At 45.3% G+C, this 27998-nt stretch overlaps 1 protein-coding gene across 1 annotated transcript; it reads right to left on the bottom strand.

Moving 5' to 3' along the window:
- Positions 1-1138: 1138 nt before the first annotated feature.
- Positions 1139-26127, bottom strand: PLEKHF2 (pleckstrin homology and FYVE domain containing 2). The gene is made up of 2 exons (XM_040354727.1): positions 25985-26127; positions 1139-2774 (listed from the first exon to the last, which is right to left on the bottom strand). The coding sequence occupies exon 2, from the start codon at positions 2755-2757 to the stop codon at positions 2008-2010; it is 750 nt and encodes a 249-aa protein (XP_040210661.1). The 5' UTR covers positions 2758-2774; positions 25985-26127; the 3' UTR covers positions 1139-2007.
- Between the last annotated feature and the right edge of the window lie 1871 nt (positions 26128-27998).

Genomic DNA, 27998 nt, shown 5'->3' with positions numbered 1-27998 from the left:
TTTTCCCGTCAGGAAAACAGCTGAGAATCTGACGGGAAAATAGAGAACCCTGCCGAGAAAACCGGTCGTCTATATGCTTACCTGTCCCCAGGTAAACCCACCCATGCTCGATAAGAGTTCAATGCATGCGCGTTAGCATACAAGTTTAGTGTGGGGTGTAGCAAGATGGCGGCGACAGCATCGAATGTAACGAGCGCTAGCTCGTCATAGTTGACGTCACCGCGTTCTTGCCATGCAAAAGAACGGCAGTTCTTTTGAGTGGCCGTCTGTATGCACGGCTTTGCAAGACAAGCTTGCCAGGAATCCCGTCAGGAAAACCAAATATTTTTTCCTGACGGGATTCCCGGCCGTGTGTACAGTCCTGATTCGCACTGGTGCAATTTGACATGTCAAATCAGCGGCATTTGATCCATCCTAATCAGTGTGACGCCACATCTGCGGCGCTGCACTGATTTCAAAAAGTAGTTTCTGTACTACTTTGTACAATTTCGGCCCGCAATTTACATTGACATCTGTGCAGAAACCCGCACAGATGTCTGATCGCAGCCGAAATCGGGACTGACCAGCAGGAGTAAAATTGTGCGAGTTTAGCTGAACTCGCACGGCTTCATTCCCGCAGCCCAGTGTGAACCTGACTTACTGTACATCATTTTGCCAGGAGAAGCATGGCCCACAACTACAGAGGCCTTGAAGACATTCTTTAAGCCTCCTACACACTATCAGATTTTTTGACGATTGTTCGTCCGTTTTTCTTTTTGTCGAATGCCGAAAGTGAAGAGGTTACTCACCATACAAAAATTCTCGTACGACAGAATACAACTTCAGAAGTGACGTAATGTGTTGACTAGTTTTGTATGTATTTTTCGTTTCCGAGCATGTGTAGTCTTGCTCTTACAATTTTTTTGTATGAAAACCGTACTAATTAAAAAGGAAAAATCAAAAGTTGAGTTCACGTACGACAAATTTTATAGTCTGCACATCCAGCTTTTGACAGATGAAAAAATAAATAAAAAAAAGTCGAAGGCACCATACTAACAATTTGAAAATCATTCAGACTAAATTTTACTTCCGATTTATTTTCGTATCGTGTGTATGGGCCTTTAAGTGCTTTGGTTCTCATGTCAGGGCTAGACAAATCCCCAGGAGCAAATTAATTTTTATTGCTGTGAAATTAAAGACATCCCTGGATTTTAAGACTAGGCTGGCTACAAAATTCCACTGCATATTACACATCCTTGCTAATATACAGATTTACTGATCCAAAATTAATTTTACAACAACATGACAAATAAAAATAGCACAAGGGATGGGGGGCTAGTATGCACCAAATCTTAAAGAGCTAGGAATAGTTTTTGCAAGCATATGACTTGGCTCATGAACATTTGTAATACAGGGTAGGCATCATAGTCTGTTACAGATATGAGTTAGAAGGATAATACAGTGCTAACAAGTCCTGAGTTTGAAGATACAAAGCTTAATATTCAGGTAAAAAGACATTTCAAAAAGGAGGAAAAAGGGCTTTTAAAAAAGATCTATAAATGAATATTTTATTCTTATATAAGGTGTCTGACTATGCACCAACAGCGGGAAGTCACTTCTTAGCACTAATAAGGCACCTCAGATCACTGACTGTATTCCGTCACTGTTCTGATTTATAAAACCACAACAAATAGAAAATCTCAGAAAAAAAACACATTTCTTAGACGTGATAAACATGAAAATCTACCTGCAGAAGCTTCAGAAAGACAGTAAAAGCTTTACAGGTTTATAAAGTACTCCCTGAAAGAACCAAAACACGATTGTTATATCAAGGCACAAGTAGTTAAATATTCTCAGGCAAAGGGTAATCAACAACTCAGGGGTTGCACAGTGTGTTGTGTGTCCACTTTAAAACAGTAAAAAAAAAAAAAAAAGCAGCACAAAATTTCTTTATTCCACTCGTCACCCCTACAAACCAATCCTTCCAAGGTGTGCTTTAAAAAAAAAAAAAAAAAAAAAAAAAAGGATTCAGTCACTGCTGTCATCATCGTCGTCATCATCATCAGATAGGTGATTGGTTGTTTTGGGGGAATTGGATAGGGAGTCTGATCTGGTTGACTGATTGGAAGACAAATCTCCGCTAGACAAGCGGTCGTAGCAGAAATCACAAACCCGTACGGCCTTCGAAGACTGGTTCGGCAAAAGGAACCTTTTCTCAGAGCAAGGTCCACAAATGACAAAGCCACATTTCCGACAGTGATGCCTCCGGCTAACAGGTGTAAACTTCACTTTCTTACAGCGCATGCAAGTATGAGCCTCCGAATCTGGAATCCACACGGCCGCATGTTCGCTATTTGGGGTCTTTCCACTTTTGGAAATCAGATCGTAAACACACTTGTTGATATGATTCATCCATTCGGACTTTTCTGTTGCGGTGGCAGCATACACTGCAAATGATTTGGTAGGGGTTTTGATGAGCCACCCATTGCGCAAGTCCCCCTCATCTGGTATGGTGTCTATTGTAACGTTTTCAAGAGGGATTATGTGCTGTTTGTTGTACTTCTTCTTTTGAATAACAATATTGCCGTACACCAAAATGTCATTGAAGAGAAAGAACTGACGGGCTTTCGGTTTCTTCCTGCAGAGTTTTGTTAACACACCTTCCCCAATGAGAACTCTGCCTTCAATAGCCAGTGGTTGGCCAGCTGTTCCAAAGCAGCCTTCCACTACATTGATACGCTTTGAATTGGCTTCGCTGTTTGCTAGACGATCCACCATTTTTCCCCTCACCAGATCTAAAATATTAAAACAAAAAATAAAAATTATTATTATTATTTTAAATAATGAAAGCTCTTACCAGAGACTAAAGATAGTTTATACGAGATTCCACCTCCAGAAGCTCCCACCTTATATATGCCCTAGCAATTCAAGCTTTGGCTTTGTTGGCATGTCTGTGATTGGCTTTACCCTCCGCAAAAAACTGCTAAAGGGTTCTTCACCCAACAATTGAAGTGAAACACCTTTATATTAGCATAGTCATAAAGGTTTGAAAATTAAATCTTTCTGGGGTGCTGTTAAACCCAACAACATATACCTATAAGTGTTTTTTATTTTATGACACACACACACACACACACACACACACACACACACACACACACACACACTTCCAAATAGTTGAGTCACTAGGAAAAAAAAAACCCTACATAAAAAACAGAATGCAATACTTTGCAAAAACCCATTTTATTCACAATAGAAAAAAAAGCATATTAGCGTCAGAAGGGTTGATTTACTAAAACTGGAGTGCAAAATCTGGTGCAGCTCTGCATGGTAACCAATCAGCTTCTAACTTCAGCTTGTTTGATTAAAGTGGTAGTAAAGTCAGTTATGCAACTTTTACCTAAAATTTATATCTCCTAAACATGCAACGTTCGGGAGATATTACAATGACTAGCAGCCGGTACTCTCAATGGACAGCATGCATTCAAGCAGCCGAAGCCAGTGAGCCCAGAAGGAAGACCGGGTAAAGATGGAAGACCTGCCAGCGAACCTCTGGAGAACTTTGTTTTACAGGCAAGTGCCTTATAATGTGCTAGCATATTATGACATTCCATTTTTTTTATAAAGCATTTACTACCGCTTTGACAAAAAAAAACGGTCCTCCTTCACTTACTTCATCCTTCCATTTTGCTTTTAAAGGTCCTTATTTCTTCTGAGAAATCCTCACTTCCTGTTCTTCTGTCTGTAACTCCACACAGTAATGCAAGGCTTTCTCCCTGGTGTGGAGTGTCGTGCTTGACCCCTCCCCTGGAATACAGGAGAGTCAAGATGCTCTCTACGTGGCAGATAGAGAAAGGATCTGTGTTAGTGGGCATCCACGACACTCCACACCAGGGAGAAAGCCTTGCATTACTGTGTGGAGTTACAGACAGAAGAACAGGAAGTGAAAATTTCTCAGAAGAAATAAGGACATATAAAAGCAAAATCAAAGGAAGAGGTAAGTGAAGGAGGACTGCACCAAGGTAAAGGAAACTATTTAGGATTTTTTATTTTTATTTTACCTTTACAACCCCTTTAAGCCCCGTAACATTTTGTAGCTAAAGGACCAGGCCCCTTCTTGCGTTTCGGCACTGCATCGCTTTAACTGACAATTGCGCGGTCGTGCGACGTAGCTCCCAAACAAAATTAATGCCCCCCCCCCCCCCCCCCCCCACAAATAGAGCTTTCTTTTGGTGGTATTTGATCACTTCTGCGGTTTTCATTTTTTGCACCATAAACAAAAATAAAAGCGACAAAATTTTGCTATAATAAATATCCCCCAAAATATATAAAAAGATAAAAGTTTTCCTCAGTTTAGGACGATACGTATTCTTCTACATATTTTTGGCAAAAAAAATTAAAAAAAGTCGCAATAAGCGTTTGATTGGTTTGTGCAAAAGTTACAACGTCTAAAAAATTGGGGATTGTTTTATGGCATTTTTATTTATATATTTTTACTAGTAATGGCGGTGATCAGCGATTTTTATCGTGACTTCGACATTATGGTGGACACTATTTTGGAGCCATTGTCATTTTTACAGCGAGCAGTGCTATAAAAATGCACCGATTACTGTGAAAATGAGACTAGCAGTGAAGGGGTTAACTTGTAGGGGGCGCTAAAGGGATTAAGTGTTTCCTAGAGAGTGATTACTACTGTGTGGGGGCGTGGCTTGGCATGTGACGTCACTATTCGGCGTTCCCTATGACAGGGAACAGACAATCAGTGACACTCTCACTCGGAAGAACGGGGAAAGGTTTGTTTACACTTACCTCTCCCCATTCTTCATCACTGTGACCCGATTGCGGGACACTGGCAGCTATCGGGTCCTGCGGTCACGGAGCTCAGGACCAGGTCGAGACCAACGGCTGGGCTCTTAAAGGCGACGTACCTGTATGTGCTTGTGCCCAGCCGTGCCATTCTGCCGACGTATATCGGCGTGAAGGGGTCCTTGAGTGGTTAAAGCTCAATTATGCAAAGAAATTTGCAATATCTGAACATGATCCAGAAATGCCATCTTCTCTGGGCCAAAGCACATTTAAAATGGTCTGTTGCAAAGTAGTGGAAAACTGTTCAGTGGTCAGACTAATCAAATATTGACATTTTTGGCAAGCATGGGCGTCTTGTCCTACGGACTAAAAAAAAAAAAAAAAAAAAAAAAACACTCACCTATTGAAATTATTTGCATATTGAAATTATTTGCATCTTGAAATGAAAAATACAAACGACAACCCAGGACTGTTGAGCAGTTAGAGCCGGTTCACACTACCGCGACCTGGGGGGGCGACCCAATTCGGACGACATGTCAAATTACATGTTAGTCAAGCCGCCTTAATGTACATTACTGAAGTCGCTCCGACTTCAGGAAAGGTTCCTGTACTACTTCAAGGCGACTTCTACCCATTGATTTCAAAGGAAGTTGTCTCCAAGTCGGATCTCTGTCTTAACTGAAGCAACTTTACAGGAAGAGAAACTAGTTCTCAGGCAAACGTCTTCCTCCCACAGAGCTGATTGTTGTTTGATTGGCCACATCCAAAAGTAGCCTTGTAAGTCGCGTTGCAAAATCGTGTTGCCCCTTTGTGAACCGGCTCTTAGAATCATCTATATCAGGCAATAATGTGACAACATTCCTCTCCCAAAACTCCATCATCTGGTCTCCTCAGTTCCTAGATGTTTATGGAGTGGATGCTACACCATGGTAAACATTTTACCGCCACCACAACTTGAGACATCAATTTCAAAATTACCCCCCTTTTTTTGTTAAGATGGATTATTTTCGGTTTAAATATTTAATAGGTTTTCCATTTTACATAAAATATGGATTTAATGCGATTTTTAAATCATTGCATTCTGTTTTTATGTAGATTTCTAACAGCTTTCCAACTTGTTTGGCATTGGGGTTGTACATGATGCATTTCTGTTACCCCAATATTTCATATACCCGACAAGTGCCTGCTGTACCATGTACTTGTATGACCATGTATCCTGTCCTCTTTGCATTACATCCCTGGTGTTCCTGCAAGTCCCTCTGCTTTCTTATTAAAAACGGATGCCGCTAAGCAGGAGAACACATCATGGTCAGTCTCTAGCTATGCTGGGAACACAGCCTTCTCTCCAACAATGATCATACTTGTCCCGACACTCCCCGCCTGCTCCACATTTCACTGGAAAGCTTAGTGTACTGCTGTTTGCCCCTCCCCAGCCCTTATGCAGCTGAGAACAGAGGGAACGGCGATTATGCGATCACTTAAAAAAAAAAGTCTGTTATCTAGTCTCCGTGACATGTCAAACATCAGCACTTCCTAGTCAGCAAGTATGTATTATGCAAGTTAAAGGAATCAAGATTTCACTTTCCTCTCTACCACAGCAACACTTTAAAGGGGTTGTAAAACCTTGTGTGTTTTTTCACCCAATGCATCCTATGCATGAAGGTAAAAAAACCTTCTGTCATGCAGCAGCCCCCCAGACCCCCCCGCCTTACTTACCTGGAACCACGCTCCCTCACCCCAGGGACGAGTGCACCAGCTCTAGCCAATGTCTCGTGTCCCCACTGAGTAGATGGCAGCGCAGCCATTGGCTCCCGCTGCTGTCAATCAAATTCATTGACGTGGGCATGCTGTCTGTGTCAATAGATGCAGCAGCAGAACACAGGAGCATGCACGCCCGGGTGTCCCGATAGAGCTCTTCTCCGATGGGGCACTGGAGAAGAGGAGGAGCCACAAGCACAGCTGAGGGACCCCAGAAGAGGAGGAACAGGGCCACTCTGTGCAAAACCAAACTGCACAGAGGAGGCAAGTATGACTTTTTTTTTATGGGTTCAGTAACCCTTTAACCACTTAATGACCGCCATACATCCGGTCAGCAAGTGGCAACAAGATCATGGCTGCAGATACGACATTCATATCCGATGAATGCAGTGGTTCTCAGGGTCTCCCGTTTCTCCAAGGACCCTAGAGCTGTGGTGAATGGCCAGGATTGCTTTACACAGAGGAGAGGGAGGAACAGCTGTTGTGATAGATGAAGCTGGAAACTACGACCGTCACTTTTAGGGGCAGGGTCATCCGGGGTCTCAGACCGGTGATGTCTCCATAAAGAGGACCTGTCACTGCCCAAAGTTATCACATGGGGGGGGGGGGGTTAATATCCCCTTGTTATAGCAAGGTAAAGGCCAAAAAAAAACAAAGATTAAATCGAAGATTTGATTTTACCCATATTAAACTGTCAATTTAAAGCAAGCAGCTGTCTTTTAACCACTTGGATAAACAAGGGTGAATGTTTGCGTGTCACAAGCAACTGTACAAAATATTTCGAACAGCCAACCACTTAGAGAATCAGGAGCAATAAACCAGAACAGGTGTCACGGGAAAGCTAGTAAGAGGTAACATAAGCTCTCTGAGAATAGCTGACTGACTGCACGCCCAAAGCATACTTTACATTGTAAACCTTTTAAAACAGCCAGACCTGTTCAAATGTATGCTTAAATTATGCAGCAGCACTGGAGTAGCACATTATACATGCGATTGTCCTTCTGTCTCTCCTGGTGACATAACAGACCTGTCCTCCCAGCTGCTATGAAGCCACCAGAACCCTGCTCCATACTATATTCTGTCCAACAGGTAGCTGTGATGAGCAACAATAGCGAATGGTCAGTGCCTACTCAATAGTCTCATGATTCACACCTTTGCAATGGGGAAGGAAGGGACCACATACACCAGCAGCTAGGTTGTGCCCCCTTCAGAGTGAGGAAAAGAATGGGAATAAGGGAAAAATAAAAACAGGGGGGGGGGGGGGGGAGAAAGAGGAGAAAATGGATGAGACCATGCAAGGAACTATTTTTGGTCCTGCGGTCACTGAAAATGGTGGACAGTGCCGTATAGGTAGATTTTACCAATGGGAGGTTTATATTGCTTGTAAGCGCTTGGCATGTACTACTGAAGTCAATCCCAGGAGCATGTGGGGAAGGGTGGCTGCATTCCCACAAGTGGAATCATGTACACCAAAGGTAGCTAGCTACCCTGTTAATGAAAGTTTGGGCAGCACAATTTAACCACTTGCCCACTGCCTACAGCACTTTTACTGTGTCAGGTCGGCTCTATTGCGTGAAACTATGTACCTGTACGTTATTTTTGTTCAATAGACCCTGGGGGGCGTGATCGCACGCTGATTGGACACAGGTGATGCCAATCTCCGGGTCCAGCGGACCCGATGCCCGTCAGCCACCTACGATCGCTCCCCAGAGAGGCAGAGCAGCGATCTGTAAACAAGGCAGAACACTGTTCTGACAGGGAAAAAGATAGAGATCTTGTGTTCAACTGATCTCTCTTCATTCAGTCAGATCAACCCCCACACACTTACCAAGCACCAGCTAGGAACCCATTTAACCCTTTGCTCGCTCCTGATGTTAACCGCTTCCCAGCCAATGTCATTAGTACCGTAACAGTGCATATTTTTAGCACTGATCACTGTAATAATGTCACTGGTCCCCCAAAAAAGTGTCGGTTAGGTGACCAATTTGTCCGCCGCAATACCAGCTCGCAATGATCACCACTAGTAAAAAAGAAAGATGGCATAAAAATATCCCATAGTCACAGATAGATCTCCCAATAAACACAATGAATGACCCAGAACACAATGCCCCAACCATGTTGCCCACTACCCTCCGGTCATGGTTTTATTCTATTACAACCTGAATTATTCACTTTTTTCATTCAGACGTTTCCTTCTCATAGACCTCAAATACATGTTTTAAAATGTACAATTTAATACTTGTGTCCTTTTGCTACGCAATGACTCTGTACACCTACTTGATTCTGTATACCGATTGTAATGTATGAATTATATACAATAAAATTCCCTTAAAAAAAAAAAAAATCCCATAGTTTGTAGACGCGATAACTTTTGTGCAAACCAATCAATATACGCTTATTGGGATTTTTTTTACCAAAAATATGTAGCAGAATACATATGGGCTTAAATTGATAAAGGCACTAGATTTTTTACATTTTGATTTTTCCAAATTGTTGTTCTTTGTTTATAGCACAAAAAAAAAAAAAAACCTGCAGGTGAACAAATATCACCAAAAGAAAGGTTTGTGGTAAAAAAAAAAAAAAAAGGGGAACATAAAATTTTATTTGGGTACAATGTCGCACGACCACGCAATGAGTCGTCAAAATAACGCAGTGCTGTTGAGCAAAAAATGGCCTGGCCATCAAGTGGTAGTAAAACTTTCCGGGTGCTTTTTTTATATATATATATATATATATATATATATATATATATATATATATATATATATTTTTTTTTTTTTTTTTTTTTTTTTTTTGAGAGTGTGCAAGCTGACACTTACCAGGTAAAGGTCATCAGATTAAAGCTGGACATAAAAGAAAATTAATCACTTGTAGTGGGGCTTCTCTCACATTCCAAGGGTTAAAGTGGATGTAAAGGTTGAAGATTATTACCTTCGGGCATTTTATTCAGTGCGCCGCGCTCCCCCACAGCCCCCCTAATACTTACCTAAGCCCAATCTCGATCCAACAATGTGCACAAGAGCAGCATCTCTCCCAGGTCTCTTCATTAGCTACCACTGCTGTCTCAGCCAATCTGTCAATCACAGACAGTGAACCAATGAAGAGAGAGCAGGGGCTGGGCTGAGCTCAGTGTGTAGTTGGACAGACACTCGGAAGTGAGCCTGCTAGGGGGCAGGAGGCAGTTGCACTGGTGGGGGGACCCCAGAAGAGGAGGTTCGGTGCTGTTCTGTACAATACCACCGCATAGAGCAGTAAGTATAACAGGTTTGTTATTAAAAAAAAAAATTTAAGAATAAAAGAGCAGATGAAGTATAACAACCAATCCATAGCAGCGTTATTCATATTGTGTGAGCGATCACCATAGGAGTGACATACTATATTAACATGGATGTCCACCCTGTCTGCAGCCCCGATGACCTCTTTTTACCTGGTAAGGGCAGTGTTACCACAAGCTTTAATGACACAGTAAGAATTGTGTATGGACTCCACATGACTCTAGTTGTAGAAACACACACCCCACCTTTAACTAGACATGACTAGGAAAGCTGGTGTCAGCGCTATATAAAGCTCAGACAATGATTGCAACACTTTCCCTTCTCAACTATCTCTGTCAGACATCCATGTGACTTGTAACACTGAATATAGTTAGTTCAGGAAATTGCAGAAATGTAGTACCAATGTGAGTAAAATTAGAACCAAGGGAAATGCAAACTTTTATAAAGCGGTGCTGTGAGAGAGAAAGGGAACAACATGGTAAACACAATCTTACACAGACAGATACTTTCTGTACAATACAAATAATTGTGTAGAACACCAACAGTGACATTTTAGGACTAGCTGTTTAGCAAGGAATTTGGGGATTTGTGGAAGAAATGCCTAACATGAATCTGAGCAAACAAGCTGTCATTTTAGATTCATAGCGCAGACCGTGTAAGAGAAGGAACAGATGGAGACCAAGTACAAGAAATAGATTTAATATTTCAGAATTTCAGATGCCTTAGCAACCAGGTCTACAATACATGACGTTAAATAAGCGTCATTATGGTACTGTTCCAATAGGCGGTAAAACCCAACACCTCTCTACAGTTATCTTAAACCAGGTTTAAAAATGTAAGCAATAATTTAGCTTCCTCATCTGTACATGCAACTTCAGCCCCCCTATACTGCGCATTGACGTCTTCAAGGTTCTCGCTCCACTAGTTTGAAGTTGTGTGCAATTGATGCGAGTGCCGCTGTGAGATTTTAGGATGGTGCAGGTAGAAGTTGGATGGTGCAGGTAGAAGTTGGCTTTGTAGAAAAGATCTCCTGCCTGTGGGCTCCAGTTACAACAGAACTGCAATTTCATGCACAAAGCATAGAAGCTGGTAGCAAATGTAATACCTTCCACCCCAATATAATGTTTTTTTTTTTTTTTTTTTAACTATTCAGGCTGTCACCAAAAGTATCTGGAGAACCAGCCTGACACTTCTGTTAATGGAGTGACAGTGTTGCCCATCACCTCTATGCAGCGACAGTTTTTCCACCTGAAGTTCAGGTTTCTGCCATTGAGTACAAGTTATCCGACCAACATGTCCACCTTTGGTCAAGAGAATTCCTTAGAGACAAAGGGGCAGATTCACATACATTTGCATGGGCGCAGCGTATGTGAGATACGCTACGCCGCTGTAACTTACTTTTCAAAGCTTTGAATCCAGTAAGAATTTGCGCCGTAAGTTACGGTGGCGTAGTGTATCTCTCGGCGAGTAGGGGGCGTGTTTCATTTAAATGAAGCGCGTCCCCGCGCCGAACGAACTGCGCATGCGCCATCCCTAAATTTCCCGCCGTGCATTGCGCTAAATGACATCGCAAGGACGTCATTGTTGTTGACGTAAATTACGTCAAGCCCGATTCACGGACGACTTGCGCAAACGAAATAAAAAAAATTAAAAATTTGACGCGGGAACGACGGCCATACTTAACATTGTGTACGCCACCAAATAGCAGCTTTAACTATACGCCGAAAAAAGCCGAACAGAAACGACGTAAAAGAGTGCGACGGCCGCTCGTACGTTCATGGATCGATGGAAATAGCTAATTACGACGGGAACGCCACCCAGCTGACGCTGAAGAATTGCATCTAAGATCCGAAGGCGTACGCCTGTCGGATCTAACCCAGATACCGTTGTATCTTGTTTTGAGGATTCAAAACAAAGATACGACGCGGGAAATTTGAAAGTACGCCAGCGTATCACTAGATATGCCGGCGTACTTCCTTTGTGGATCTGCCCCACAATCTATTCCTCTAAATTACAGCGGCTTCTGGGGGATTGAAATCTGCAGCTGCCGCTAAAAACTGCCAAGTGTGTGGTCCTGAGACATGCCTGCACAGTATACTAGAGTGCACAATATGCACATTTGGAACTCAAAGTTGACAGTGGGGTAGATTTACTAAAACTGGAGTGCTTTGCATGGCAGGCAATAGAAAATGCTTTTAAAATAAATGCCTGGGGAAGATCTAATAAAACTGGACCACCCACAACCTGGTGCAGCTGTGCATGGTAGCCAGCTTCAAACTTCAGCTTGTTCAATTAAGCTTTGGCAAAAAAAAAAAAAGCACACACACACACACAGGAAGCTGATTGGTTTCTATGCAGAGCTACACCAAATTTTGCTCTCTCCTGTTTTAGTAAATCAACCCCAGTAGGTGCAAAAAGTAGTGCTGCAAATGAAAAGTAATCTAATCCAACCCATTTTGATTATTATTATTATAAAGGATTTACATAGCACCAACTGTTTGCACAACTCTTTACAACATGAGGATTTAACCACTTCAGCCCCAGAAGATTTGGCTGCTCAATGACCGGGCCACTTTTTGCGATTCGGCACTGCGTCGCTCTGACATTTGCGCAGCCGTACCCAAACAAAATTTACATATTTCCCCCCCACAAATAGAGCTTTCTTTTGGCGGTATTTGATCACCTCTGCGGTTTAAATTTTTTGTGCCAAGATGAGATAGATAGGAGAGATAGAGAGATTGAGAGATAGAGAGAGAGAGAGAGAGAGAGATATAGAGAGAGAGAGAGAGATAGAGAGAGAGATAGAGAGAGAGATAGAGAGAGAGATAGAGAGAGAGATAGAGAGAGAGATAGAGATAGAGATAGAGAGAGAGAGATAGAGAGATAGAGATATATAGATCTCTATCTATCTCTTTTTGCTTTAATATCCCACACCCCCCCAAAAAGTGACATCACTCGTTGACCACGCCCCATGCCTATATTAATGGTCGCGCACACAGCATTACAGCGGGAGAGCTTGTCGAGTCAACAGGAGAAAGAGGGACGAAGATGGCGGAGAAGACCGCGCCCCCCCCCCCCCCCCGCTAGTAAAAGAGCTGCAAGAAGATAGTGGAGGGGCCCAGCAGAAGGCACCGGAGAAAGCAGAAAGTCTGAAGAGACCCCCGGAGTCGGAAGAAGACCCCTGGAGCTGCCTAGTTACTTTAAAAACCGGTGTAGTGTGTGTTTTTTCTTGACACTTTTCACCCCCCAGGTGAATGGGTAGGGGGCGGTTCGCTCGTCCCCACCCCCTTTCCTGACCGGCCAGGCTGCGTGCTCAGATAAGGGTCTGGTGTGGATTTTGGGGGGACCCCATCGCCGTTTTTTCAGCATAGGGGTTCCCCTTTAAATCCGTACCAGACCCAAAGGACTGGTATGCTCTTGGAGGGGGAACCCATGCTGGTTTTTTATTTAAAATTTGGCGTGGAGTTCCCCCTCAAGACCAGTGTGAACCCAGCCTTAGACCCCTTTCACACTGAGGAGTTTTTCAGGCGGTACAGCGCTAAAAATAGCGCTGCTATACCGCCTGAAAAACTCCTGCACTGCCAACTCAATGTCAAAGCCTGAGGGCTTTCACACTGAGGCGATGCGCTGGCGGGAGAGAAAAAAATCTAATGCCAGCAGCATCAAGGCAATATATGCAATGCAATATTGATCCCAAGTCGAAAAACTGCACCAATATTGGGGAACTGCTTAAAATTAGTAATTTGCTTACATTATTTCACCTGCAATGTAAATTCACTTTAGATGTTATGCAAGGTCTTTATTTCCTACAAACCTGAACATGCCAGATGACGAGGGCATAATTAGGAAGACATGGACATCTAATATGAGCTATATATAAAGCTTGAGAACATCATATACACACAGCTTGTTCTATGTATATATACCAGTCACAAATTAACCACTTCCATACCAGGTACTTACGCAGCTTCCCGCCCAAGCCAATTTTCAGCTTTCAGCACTGTCGCACTTTGAATGGCAATTGCGCGGTCATGCTACACTGTACCCAAACAAAATTGGCGTCCTTTTTTCCCCACAAATAGAGCTTTCTTTTGGTGGTATTTGATCACCTCTGCGATTTTTTTTTTTTGCGCAACAACTAAAAAAAGGCTGAAAATTTGGAAAAAAAATTACGTTTTTATTTTTTTCTGTTAATTGTTTTGTAAATAAGTTTTCTCTTTCAATTACGGGCACTGATATGGCGACACTAATGGGCACCGATGAGATGGCACTGATGGACATCGATGAGGTAGTACTGACGGGCACAGATGAGGTGGCACTGATTGGCGGCGCTGGTATGCGACACTGATGGGCACACATAGGCGGCACTGATGGGCACACATAGGCGGCACTGATGGGCACACAAAGGCGGCACTGATGGGCACTCATGGGCGGCACAGATGGGCACTCATGGGCGGCACAGATGGGCACTCATGGGCGGCACAGATGGGCACTCATGGGCGGCACAGATGGGCACTCATGGACGGCACAGATGGGCACTCATGGACGGCACAGATGGGCACTCATGGACGGCACAGATGGGCACTCATGGACGGCACAGATGGGCACTCATGGGTGGCACAGATGGGCACTTATGGGTGGCACAGATGGGCACTTATGGGTGGCACAGATGGGCACTGCTAGGTGCGCACTGGGCATGGATGGGCACTGTGGGGTGGCGCTGATGGACACTGGGGTGGCAGCACTGATTGTTGCCAGTCAGTGCCCATTTGTGGGCACTGACTGGCATCTTTTTTCTTTATGGTTTTTTTTTTTTTTTTTTTTTTTTAGACTTTTTTTTTTTGGCTTTTTTTTGCCCACCCTGGTGCTCCAGGGTGGGCATCCCTGGTGGTCCAGTGTGGCGATCCGAGGGGGGGCTGCGCTGATAAACAATCAGCGCTAACCCCCCCTGTCAGGAGAGCCGCAGATCGGCTATCCTCTACTCGCGTCTGTCAGACGCGATTGAGGAAGAGCCATCGGCGGCTCTTCCTGTTTACATCGTGATCAGCCGTGGTTGGACACGGCTGATCACGTGGTAAAGAGTCTCCGCCGGAGGCTCTTTACCGAGATCGGAGATGCAGGGTGTCAGACTGACACCCCGCATCACCGATCGCCGCGATGCGCGCCCCCACGGGCGCGCGCGGCATGAAATCCTGCAGGACGTTCTAGAACGTCCTGTCAGGATTTCATAACCACTTCCCGGACGTAAATCGGCCATAGGCCGGGCGGGAAGTGGTTAAAGTTATCATAACAAATGAAAGGTCTGCTTATCCTTTAGACCAGGGATATGCAATTAGCGGACCTCCAGCTGTTGCTGAACTACAAGTCCCATGAGGCATAGCAAGACTCTGACAGCCACAAGCATGACACCCAGAGGCAGAGGCATGATGGAACTTGTAGTTTTGCAACAGCTGGAGGTCCGCTAATTGCATATCCCAGCTTTAGACCAATGGTCTCCAAACTGTGGCGCGGGGTCCAGATGCAGCCCTTTGCTTTCCTTTATCTGGCCCTTTGGGCACTATTCCTCCCACTGACATCAATGATGGGGCATGGTTACTGACACCAGGACATTTTCTTCTCCCACTGGCCACAGTCTGGCCCCTCTAAAGTCTGAAGGATAGTAAACTAGTTTGGAGACTCTGGCTTTAGACCTTTCCTCAGGTAAAATGCTTATAGGCCCATATTTAAAGTGGTTCTAAAGCCTAAGGGGCAGATCCACAGAGCGAGTACGCCGGCGTATCTACCGATACGCCGGCGTACTTTCAAATTTCCCGCGTCGTATCGTTGTTTTGAATCCTCAAAACAGGATACGACGGCTTCTGGGTTAGATCCGACAGGTGTACGTCTTCGTACGCCTTCGGATCTAAGATGCAATACTTCAGCGTCCGCTCGGTGGCGTTCACGTCGTTTTCCGCGTCGGGTATGCAAATTTGCTATTTCCGACGATCCACGAACGTACGAGCGGCCGGCGCATTCCTTTACGTCGTCTCTAGTCGGCTTTTTCCGGCGTATAGTTAAAGCTGGTATTTAGTCGCGTATAGTTAGACTTGCCATGTTAAGTATGGCCGTCGTTCCCGCGTTTAATTTTAATTTTTTAAAAAAAATTTGCGCAAGTCGTCCGTGAATCGGGATGGACGTAATTCACGTCTATGTTAAAAAAAAAAAATGACATCCTTGCGACGTCATTTAGCGCAAAGCACGGCGGGAAATTTAGGGACGGCGCATGCACAGTTCATTCGGTGCGGGGACGCGCTTCATTTAAATGAAACAGCCCCCCTAATCGCCGAATTGAATTCCGTGCCGTTATGCCGCTTGAGATACACTACGCCGCCGTAACTTACGGCGCGAAATCTTCCTGGATTCGAAATAAAGCCAGGTAAGGTACGGCGGCGTAGCGTATCTCATATACGATGCGCCGGGGCAGATCTTTGTGGATCTGCCCCTAAACATTTACCTTAATATATTTCTTGTATTAGGGTAAAAAACATGTTAGACATTGATTTTGGTACCTCACATCTGCAGCACTTCTCTCCCCTCACTTCTGTGTCTCACTGGCTTTACCAGGAGCCATTGGCTCCCAGTGCTTTCTATCAAAGCCAGAGATTAGGGAGCAGGGGCTCAGGAGCAAGCACACTTAAGTGCCCCCCTATGGGAATCGGCTTTCCGTTGGGGTACCGGACAGAAGAGTGAGCGGGGTACCCAAGAAGAGGAGGTTTGGGCCACTCTGTGCAAAACCATTGCACAGAGCAGGTAAATAGAGATATTTGTTACTTTAACATGGGATAACAAGGAAAAGTAAACCTTGCAATTTAGATGCAAACCCAATACCTGAATGAAATGTGCTAAAAGCACCGTGTATAGTAAATAGGGGTGCAACGGATCAAAAAACTCACGGATCGGATCGATCCTCGGATCAGGAGTCACGGATCGGATCATTTTCGGATCAGCAAAAAAAAAAAAAAAAAAAGACAAATCTTGTTACACCCACCAGAGTTTTAGATTTCACAGTTCTTCTCAACACAAAACTGAGCTTATGTGCTTAAATACAGTGTTTGTTTGGAAATCCGACGGACTGTTTATTGCTAATATGACAGAACACCTCTGATTTTCACATTTAAACAGTCCGTCAGATTTACAAATACTGTATTTAAGCGTATAAGCTCTGTTTTGTGTTGAAATAACTGCATCTCGCAATACTTATATGTGCAGCCAAGTGGAAGTCGCAGCCCCATGTACGAAAGTGGTGTCACCAGTTCCCTACTGTGACCTGAACTATTCCAATCATCAGATCCCTTTAGTGTCATTGATCGGCGGGCTGAGTGTCTAGTGAAAATCCCCCCTACGTGCTCAGTCCATACAGATCCCCCCCGATCGCCTCCTCTCTCTTCTCTGGCAAGCAGCGGGACGCCGGGTGCGGCGGCAGCAGCGGCTCCCCGTGTGGATTCCTCAAGGTGCAGCATGGAGCTCATCGCTGGGCTGTTAGGAGTCAATGACGTATTGAGCTCAAGTGCCCACAAACTTCCGAGGAGCAGCCTGCATCCCCCGCGCCGGGTGGACCTCGATGGCCGCCACTTCGATAGCTAGGCCGAAGCCGCGGCCTTTCCTATGGACCGGGAGGCCCGTGGATCGCCGTGTGTCCCGACCCGAAGGTGCTGATCCGTACGGATCAGTTGCACCCCTAGTGACAATACTTGATGTGTTCCCACTGTCATATGGCATTCTTGTGCCACAGTGCCTACACACCGTCACGGTTTTATCCACTAACCTCTTTCCTTCATCATTATATTTGACAGGGAAGCCAAAATGCTCCCATACAGGGGATTTAAATGACGCGGGGCATTCAAGCTCCTCCGTTCGCCATGACCACGCTGTGTGTGGACTGAACATGCGCAAATTATTATTATTATTTTTTTTTAGAAAACAATCCTCGGATCACGTGTGTGCGGTTCGGATCAATCTTTTTCGGTTCGGATCACGGATCAATGACGATCCGTTGCACCCCTAATAGTAAACTTCCATTATTAATGCAGAACTTTTGTGGAGTTTAGATTTTATTTGCTTCTTGAAGGGTTCGTTCATCTTTTGTGCATTTTTCCCCAGAACATTACATACCACTGCTCACAGTGGACTCTTTTCTAATGAAGCGCCAACATTTCAGCCGCCGAAAATAGTTTTCAGCGTTGTGCCAAAAGAATGGCTGTCAAATATGCCCGCAATTTTGCTGCATTTTCACTGTGCTTCTGGTGTGTGTTTCATAGGTCAATCTCTCATGCACGGACCGACGTATGGGTACATCGGTTTGCGCAGGAGAGCCGCGCATGTTGAAAAGAGTGCAGAGCGGTAATGCAGGTGACAAGAATGTGTTATGTTGGTGTTCTTTCTTTTCATACTGTACTTTGTTTCATATTTTTGTGGTTCAAAAAACAAACAAAAAAGTTCAGAACGTGTTAACCTGATTTTCATTGAACCCTATGGGAAAATTTGCCTCAGTTCACGAGTCGTGGAACAAATTTAAGTTTGTGAACTGAGATATCACTGTACTTTTACCACAAGCTTTGGCACGCATATGTTATCTAGCTGCATTGGGATACCATTAAGAATTGGGGCTGGTTCACACCAGATGCAGTCCAATGTTTTTTTTTATCTTAAAGCGGTTGTAAAGCGATGCACCTTTTTTTTTTTTTTACCTGCAAGGCAAAGGCTTAAAGGGTCACTAAAGGATTTTTTTTTTAGCTAAATAGCTTCCTATACCTTACTGCAGTCCTGGTTTCATGTCCTCATTGTTTGTTTTTGCTTTGATGTTGCTGTAATTCCTCTCTGTTCTGGACACTTCCTGGTTGTCTGTTTCCTGATCACCACAGTACTGGGAGATTTCTCACTGTGGTGACTAGTTAAGGAGGTGTGTCTAAAACCCCTCAGCACCACTTCACTGCCCTCTATTGGCTCTCTGGCTCTGTACATCAGAGAACCAGGAAACAGCAAAAACAAAACTAAACGGCAGGTACATTATATGATTGTTTTTTATCTATTTTTAAAAGGAATCAGTTAACTATTATGTCTCTATACCCTGTAAACAGTCATTTCAGCAAAAAAAAGTGTTTTCCTTTAGTGACCCTTTAATGTCAGGATGGCGTCGGTTGTGGCGGGGCGCGTGGGGAGGAGCGTCATGCTGACGTTGCCACGTTCACGCAGGTCCCTTAGGGACAGGCTGCAATTGAGGGCCGGCATTGTATTTTACTGCTACATTTGTTCGTATGAATTGAAATCTCCCAGTACTGTGGTGATCAGGAAACAGACAACCAGGAAGTGTCCAGAACAGAGAGGAATTACAGCAACATCAAAGCAAAAACAAACAATGAGGACATGAAACCAGGACTGCAGTAAGGTAAAGGAAGCTATTTAGCTAAAAAAAAAAAAAAAGTGCATCGGTTTACAACCGCTTTAAGATAAAAAAACATTGGACTGCATCTGGTGTGAACCAGTCCCAATTCTTAATGGTATCCCAATGCAGCTAGATAACATATGCGCGCCAAAGCTCATGGTAAAAGTACAGTGATATCTCCGTTCACAAACTTAAATTTGTTCCACGACTCGTGAACTGAGGCAAATTTTCCCATAGGGTTCAATGAAAATCAGGTTAACACGTTCTGAACTTTTTTTTTTGTTTTTGAACCACAAAAATATGAAACAAAGTACAGTATGAAAAGAAAGAACACCAACATAACACATTCTTGTCACCTGCATTACCGCTCTGCACTCTTTTCAACATGCGCGGCTCTCCTGCGCAAACCGATGTACCCATACGTCGGTCCGTGCATGAGAGATTGCGCATGCGCTGCAGAAGCTTGTCCGCCGGCGATCGCTGTACACAGAGGCAGAACGGGGATCTGCCTTTGTAAACAAGGCAGATCCCCATTCTGACACGGGACATCTCCGAGATCTGCTGTGCCCAGTTCCCTGGAATAGCGATCTCTGTCATGTCCCAGGCAGCTTATCCCCCCTACAGTTAGAACATGCTGATTGAACACATTTAACTCTTTGATCGGCCCCTAGTGTTAACCCCTTCCATGCCAGTGACATTTATACATTTATTAGTGAATTTTTATAGCACTGATCAATGTAATGTCACTGGTCCTCAAAAAGTGTCATTTCAGGTCAGATGTGTCCGCCGCAATAATCCCAGTCCCAAAAATAAAAATAAATAGCAGATCGCCGCCATTACCAGTTAAAACAATTAGAGCCCTTTCACACTGGTGCGTTTTTGCCGTGTTTTCGCGGTAAAAATAGCGCTATTAAAATGCTCCACAACGCCCCTCTCCATTGAAATGAAAACGCTGTAAAATCGCAGTGTTTTACCGCTATTTTAACGCTCCGCTATAGGCGTTTCCGGTGTGAAAGGGCTCTTAAAATAAAATTCCCTAAATCTATCCCATAGTCTGCAATAACTTTTACACCAAAAATCAATCAATATACACCATTGTGATTTTTTCTTACCAAAAATATGCAGAATACATATTGGCCTAAACTGATAAAAAAAAATTGGATACGTATTGTAGCAGAAATTAAAAAATATTTTTTTCTCAAACTTGTCGTCCTTCGCTTATAGCGCAATATATATATATAAAAAATGCAGAGCTCCATTTGTGTGAAAAGGACATCAAATTTGTTTGGGTACAGCGCAGGGCAGGTGTTCGTTAAAGTGACGCAGTGCCGTATCACAAAAAATGGCCCAGTCATTAGGGGGAAAATCTTTCCGGGGCTGAAGTGGTTAAACAAAGCCTTGGCATCTGTGAGGCTGCCTAGCTTCTCTGTCCTGTGAACACCTAATAGCGGTCACGTGATCAGGAGGCCTGTCTCTTATCAGAAGCTGTGACAGATGGGTGAGTGCACACCAAGCATCCATTTATGTGCTCAGGAGACACAGGCGCAGTGTCAGCAGCCTGTCTAAATCTATGATGGCCGGATGCTGCACTGAAAGGTACAGTTGTTTAGTCCTGTCTGCTCTAAAAGGTGTGTGTCCAGATTGTGGGCACAAGAAAACATTAAGACTTAACGTACATGAGCTAAATACCTAAAAGGCCTTACAAATTTTCTCTCTTCTCCAATTCTGACTTCCGGGTGAATCTGTTGCCTTGCAGGGTACCATGGAGCCGCCTTTATGTGCGCGCTTTAGCCTGTGACAGAGAGAATGTGCCTCATCATTAGGGATGAAGGTGGTCATGTGACCATAATGTAGCCACATATGAGGATTTTAATCAGGAGCTTGCTGCTTGTGTTAACTTTAGACTGAGATAATAGTCGGCGCTGAGCCGCTCAGTCAATGGATGCAGATGGGCGGCTCAGGAGCGAGCTCCGAAGAGGGGCCTGGAGGGCCAGTGTGGGACCCCAGAAGAGGATCGGGCTGCTCTGTGCAAAACCATTACACAGAGCAGGCAAGTAGAACAGGTTTTTTTTTTTTATATAAAAAAAAAAAAAAAAAAATATATAACACAGACGCTTTAGATCCCTTTCACACGGAGGCAGTTTTCAGGCATTTTAGCGCTAGAAAAAGCGCCCAAAAACTGCCTCCCATGCCACCCGAGTGCTTTTACACATGGGCAGTGCGCTTGCAAGATGTTAGAAAAAGTCCTGCAGGCAGCATCTTTGGGGCAGTTTGGGAGCGTTGTATACACTGCTCCCAAAACGCCCCTGCAATGAATGGGCCGCACTTTGGAATGTTCTTTAACCCCTTCTTCGGCCGGGGGTTAAAAGTACCCCATTAGTGGCAGAAAAGCGCCACTTAAACACCACTAAGGCGCCACTAAAATGAGCGGTGCTTTAGCACCAATGCGGCCACGCCCCCAGTGTGAAAGGGGTCTTAATGTTACGTTAAAGTGGTTGTATAGTGTATTTTTTTTTACTTTTACCTACAGATAAGCCTATAATAAGAATTACCTGTAGGTAAAAAAAAAAATCTCCTAAACCTTTACGGTTTAGGAGATATTCCCCTCGCAATGAGCCGCATACGCACAGGGGATTCTCGGCTAAAGGCTCGGCAGACGCCGGACCTTGCCGGAAAGAAGTCTCCTGCGCGGGAGTGAAGACATTGCGGCTCCAGCCACTCACAGCGCTGGAGCCACGATACCCGGAAGACACGCTGAGGCAACATGTCAGCTACCTCAGCGTGGACCAGGTGAGTTACTGATGCCTCGTTCTAAGGCAAGCATTTCATAATGAGCTAGTATGTGGTGCATACTAGCTCATTATGCCTTTTGCCTTACAGGTGCCAAACATTTTTCTAATTTTTGACTATACAACCGCTTTAACCCCTGCAGCAGCCCAGGCACTGCACCTGTACTTTCTGGTTTAGAGACATGCACACCCCCCCTGCTGATCTGTACTGTAATCGGACGCAGCATGTGTTTGTCAGCAGGTAACAGCCAATGATTTTGGCTGTATACCTACTAATCCGCTGTGGCCAATCACAGCACAGAAATCTGGGTGTTGGTAAACACATGATACACAGATCTGGCTGGATTTCTCCCTGCTTTCATACTGTTCAGAACTGAAAACAGGGAGAGACTTTTAGCCAGATCTATAAATAAAAGCAGCACACATACACTTGTTAGGCAAACAGTTAGATAACCCCCATCACCCAGCCAGTGCCATTAGTACAGTGTACAGTATTATCACTGCATTAGTGTCACTAGCGAAATCAGTGTCAGTTGGTCAGTTAGCATCCCTCCCAGCCAGTGTCAGATTTCCCACCACACATCACAATCACACTAGAAGTCGCTGATCCCCGCCATTAGTATAGTGTCTGTACGGATCAGTATCTTTATCATGTTTAGAAGTATACCAGTGTCCCCAAAACCGCAGCTTCCTTTTTATCAAAGACATGTAGCAGAATACATTTGGTCTAAATTTATGAAGAAAGTGGATTTCATTGGACATGTTTCATAACAGAAAGCAGAAAATATGGTATGTTTGTTTTCTTAAAATTTCCAGTGTTTGAGTTTATATTATTGTTGCAATGATACCAGGTCTGATCGGTGCGATTTGATCCCATATCAAATGAATGGGCTCAAATCGCACTGCAAAGAATTGCATATGATGGGAACAGAAGTGCGGTGGTCCAGATCGCACACAACTCCTGTGTAAACCCAAGGCTGAAGTCATTATGACAATCCTGGGTCACACAAGAGTGGTGCGAGAAACCACATGCGATTCGGTCAGGAATCGCCTCCCATTCCTGTTCAAAAATCCCATGCAATTCTTGTCAGTGCAACTTGAGCCCATTCATTTTATATGGGCACAAACTGCACCACAAAAGGTAGTGATAATTGGTATCAGCAAGTACCACAAATATCGGTACTCGTCAGTACAAAACAGGTTTCGGTGCATCCCTAGTTTATATAGTTAAAAACGCAGTGGTGAGTGATCGAATACCACCAAATGAAAGCTCTATTGGGGGGGGGGGGGGGGGTAATACATTTAGTTTGGGTAGAGTGTTGCATGACTGCGCAATTGCCAGTTAAAGTGGAGCTCCACCCAAAAGAAAAAGCTTTGCTTATTTGCCTCCACCCCCCCTGCCACATTTGCCACCTTTTTAGGTGGTGGTGGGGGGGCGGGTACCTGGTTTTGACAGGTACCCACTGTCGGCAGAGCTTGCCAGGGCGGACTCAACCAGAAGTTTGGCCCCTCCTCCTTCCCCCGCAGTCGGCCCATTTAGAGATCGCTTTGCACATGCGCAGTAGGGCTTACCTTAGCCAAGATGGTGGCGGCAGCACCCGAGAGCCAATTGGAAAAAATAAAAAAAAAATCAGCAGGATTCGTGAACAAGCAAGTGTCCTAATAGTAAAAAAGTCAGCAGCTACAGTCTTTTTTTCTGAAGGAGTCTGGAGCTCCTCTTTAAAGTGGAGTTCCACCCAAAATGAAACTTCGCTTTTCAGAACCCCCCCCCCCCTCCGGTGTCACATTTGGCACCTTTCACGAGGGAGGGGGGACAGGCATTTGCACCCACTTCCGGGCATAGACTCCTGTGGGAGTCATGCCCCCCACTGTCTCCTGGGAAACACACTGTTCCCAAGAGAGAGCGGGGACCAGTGAGGATGGGCCGGGCGGGGACTTCACTGCCCGATTCCCTCACCGAGGATGGCGGCGGGGGCAACCGAGAGATTGCTCATCCTTGGCTGCCGACAATGGACAGGTAGCTGCTGGCTTTTGAAAAAAATAAAAATTCGGATGGACCTCCGCTTTAAAGTAGCATTGTTCTGAATAGCAAAAAATATCCTGGTCATGAAGAGGGGGGTAAAACCTTCCGGAGGTCAGATGGTTAATCTGCATCACAAAAAGCAGGCACAGTGTTCTCAATGTATTCCAGTGGCCCTACGTTACACCAGGGCAGTCAACAAAAGCAGGACCTGCTGAATTTATTCTGTATGGAACGCGTCTGGCATGCGGCAAAATGCATCAAAAACGCATTGAAATTGTGGCGTGAACCAGCCCTGAATGCGCAGTGTCACCCTGAAGGGCGTGTTGTGTTCCCCTGCCGCCTCCCCCACCTTCCCCTATAAATAGTAATAGTTTTGTGCTGCAAATCATGAATGAACACCTATTGGTGAACCTGTTTCCGCCCCTTTTGTGTGCGCAGAAGTGCGACACTGCTTGGGTACTGAACACCCCGTGGCGCATCTGGGCATGCGATGGGCATTCGCGCACACACAGGGGGGTAGATTCACGTATGTCCACACAATTATACGGTGGCGCAGCGTATATCGTATTTACACTACGCCGCCGTAACTTACAGGAGCAAGTGCAGTATTCACAAAGCACTTGCTCCGTAAGTTGCGGCGGCGTAGCGTAAAAGGGTCCGGCGTAAGCGCACGAAATTCAAATGTGGAAGGGGGGCGTGTTTTATTTAAATTTATGATGACCTGATGTGATTGACGTTTTGTACGGACGGCGCATGCGCCGTCCGTGTACATATCCCAGTGTGCATTGCTTCCAAGTACAGCGCAACAACGTATTGGTTTCGACGTGAATGACTTACGCAAACGACGTAAAAAAATTCAAATTTCGAAGCGGGAACGACGTCCATACTTAACATTGGCTGCGCCTCCTAATAGCAGGAGCAACGTTACGCCGAAAAAGCCTTAACGCAAACTACGTAAAAAACGAACGCCGGGCGCACGTACGTTTGTGAATCGGCGTATCTAGGAAATTAGCATATTCTACGCCGACAACAACGGAAGCGCCCCTAGCGGCCAAAGTTATATTGCCCCTCCTCCTTCCCCCGCAGCCGGCCCATTTAGAGATCGCTTTGCACATGCGCAGTAGGGCTTCCATTTAGAGATCGCTTTGCACAAAAACGAACGCCGGGCGCACGTACGTTTGTGAATCGGCGTATCTAGAAAATTAGCATATTCTATGCCGACAACAACGGAATCGCCCCTAGCGGCCAAAGTTATATTGCACACAATTCTACGCCGCCGCAATCAAGTTACGTCGGTGGAGGAAGCCTATTTTTTCAGCGTAACTGCCTTTGAGAATGGGTGCAACGCTACGCTGGCGCGGATTTCAAATTACGGCGGCGTATCTGGAGATACGCCGCTGCAAAAGGTATGCGAATCTACCCCAGGGTTTTCCCACGCTGTCAGAAAAACGTTCCTGTCTTTACACACAAGACCGAAGGCCATTGGGTACACCAACGCATACATCATAATGGTGGCAGTGGAGGGCGGAGTTCACTTGCGGTGAAGTTGCATGTTATTGGTGCAGAAGGGGGAGGAACTCCGCCCACAAATGTAAAGCCCATCATGATGGGGCGCTAGTACAAAGTGTGAGGCAGAGTACAGCCCACCTCTCTCTCTCTATATATAATATAATATTATATATATATATATATAGGTCAGTCTGTACTCATTAGACGTCATTAGTACAAGTTCTGTCCTCCATGACTGTTCCTGTCATATAACCACATACAGGACTATTCTCCCGGGTCAGGGGCTGTGCCAGTCCTAGTACAGTGTGCCCCCCTGTAGGGGGAAGGGGGGTCCATCATGGCGGCGGTGGTGATGCCAATGGGAGGAAAGTTTTCCCCTCAGCAGAGTTGGGTGAAGTGCACGGAAAGCGCGCTCCCTACTCACCGGAATGTGCGGGAGTTCCGCCCAGGGTGTGTCCCGGCTCTCCCGGAGCTCTCACCGTCCAGCCGCCCAGATCCCGCAGCCTCCGGTTACCGCGGAAGGAAGCGCGGCGATGTGATAATAACAGCGGCCCCGCCCCTCGTCACATGTCGCCAGGCCCCGCCCTCCCGACGGGCACACCGCGCACATGCCAGGAAACAGACTGTTATGCCATGAAAGCGCGCCTCCGTCACGCGACTTCTACTGCGCAGGCGCGCTCTGGGTCTCTGCGCGCTGCCGCGGGGATTTGTCAGTATCGGCGGAGCTTTGGGTGGGTTGGGGAGGATTTGTAAGTTTTACAACTTAAAAGGGTTGTAAAACCTAAAAAAACAAAAAGCCTGTAAGACAAAGGCATAATGAGTTAGTATGCTAGCTCGTTATGAAATACTCACCTTAGATCGAAGCCCCCGCAGAGGTCCTGGCACACTGTGCCCTGCGACATGTCTCCCGGACAGTGCCGACTAGTGCTCAAAATGTTTGGATGGGTGCAAACAAACATAAAAATACTGAAAAAAAGACGCTGGGCCATCAAATGCAGCCACTGTGCCCATTTAATGCAACCACTATGCCCATTAAATGCAGCCACTGTGCCATCAAACGCTGCCACTGTGCCATTAAACACTGCCACAGTGCCATTAAACACTGCTACTGTGCCATCAAATGCAGCCACTGTGCCCATCAAATGCTGCCACTGTGCCCATCAAATGCTGCCACTGTACCATCAAACGCAGCCACTGTACCATCAAACGCAGCCACTGTGCCCATCAAATGCTGCCACTGTGCCATCAAATGCAGCCACTGTGCCCATCAAATTCTGCCACTGTGCCATCAAATGCAGCCACTGTGCACATCAAACGCAGCAACTGTGCCATCAAATTCTGCCACTATGCCATCAAATGCAGCCACCCTGCACATCAAATGCTGCCACTGTGCCATCAAATGCAGTCACTGTGCCCATCAAATTCTGCCACTGTGCCATCAAATGCTGCCACTGTGCCCATAAAATGCAGCCAACGTGCCCATCAAAGTCTGCCACTGTGCCATGAAGTGCCACTGTGCCCATCAAATTCTGCCACTGTGCCCATCAAATGCTGCCACTGTGCTCATCAAATGCAGCCACTGTGCCTGTCAAATTCTGCCACTGTGCCATCAAATGCAGCCACTGTGTCATCAAATGCAGCCACTGTGCCCATCAAATTCTACCACTGTGTCCATCAAATGCAGCCACTGTGCCCATCAAATGCAGCCACTCTACATAGTGCTCACAGGTCACCTTTTTTTTACGCCTATTAGAGCCTATGTCTCTAATCAGCTGCTTCAAAAACACCCCCACGGCTGTAATTCAGGCCCCTGAAAAAAGGCTGGCCGCTTTAATGGGGAGGGGGGGCAGTGGCGGCCATGGATAGATTCATGCACCACCACTACTCCTGGAGTTACTTCTGGGTATCGCGGGCTCCGTCGCTGTGATTGGCCAGAGCCACAATGACGTCATTCCCGCACATGCTTGCGGGAGCCACCTGTAACAGCAGATCAGCTGAAGCAACGGAACGAACGAGCTGTTGCTTCAGTGCGCATGTGCCGATGGCGTTGGCACATGCTGATACAGGGGATATCTCCTAAACTGTTCAGGTTTAGGAGATATCCGGGGGAGTTACAGGTAAGCCTTATTATAGGCTTACCTGAAGTGAAAACTGGTCTGTAAGGGTTTACAATCACTTTAATGACCGGAAGGATTTGCCCCCTTTAATGACCAGACCATTTTTTGCGATTCGGCACTGCGTCGCTTTAACTGACAATTGCACGGTCATGCAACGCTGTACCCAAACAAAATGTACGTCCCTTTTTTTTTTTTACCGCAAATAGAGCTTTCTTTTGGTGGTAGTTGATCACCTCTGCGGTTTTTATTTTTTGCGCTATAAACATAAAAATACCGACAATTTTGAAAAAAATATATATATATTTTTTACTTTTGCTATAA

Source organism: Rana temporaria, chromosome 5, assembly GCF_905171775.1.
Source record: "Rana temporaria chromosome 5, aRanTem1.1, whole genome shotgun sequence".
NCBI lineage: Eukaryota > Metazoa > Chordata > Amphibia > Anura > Ranidae > Rana > Rana temporaria.
Note: the sequence above shows the minus strand (reverse complement) of the source record. Positions and strands in the feature narration are given on the sequence as shown.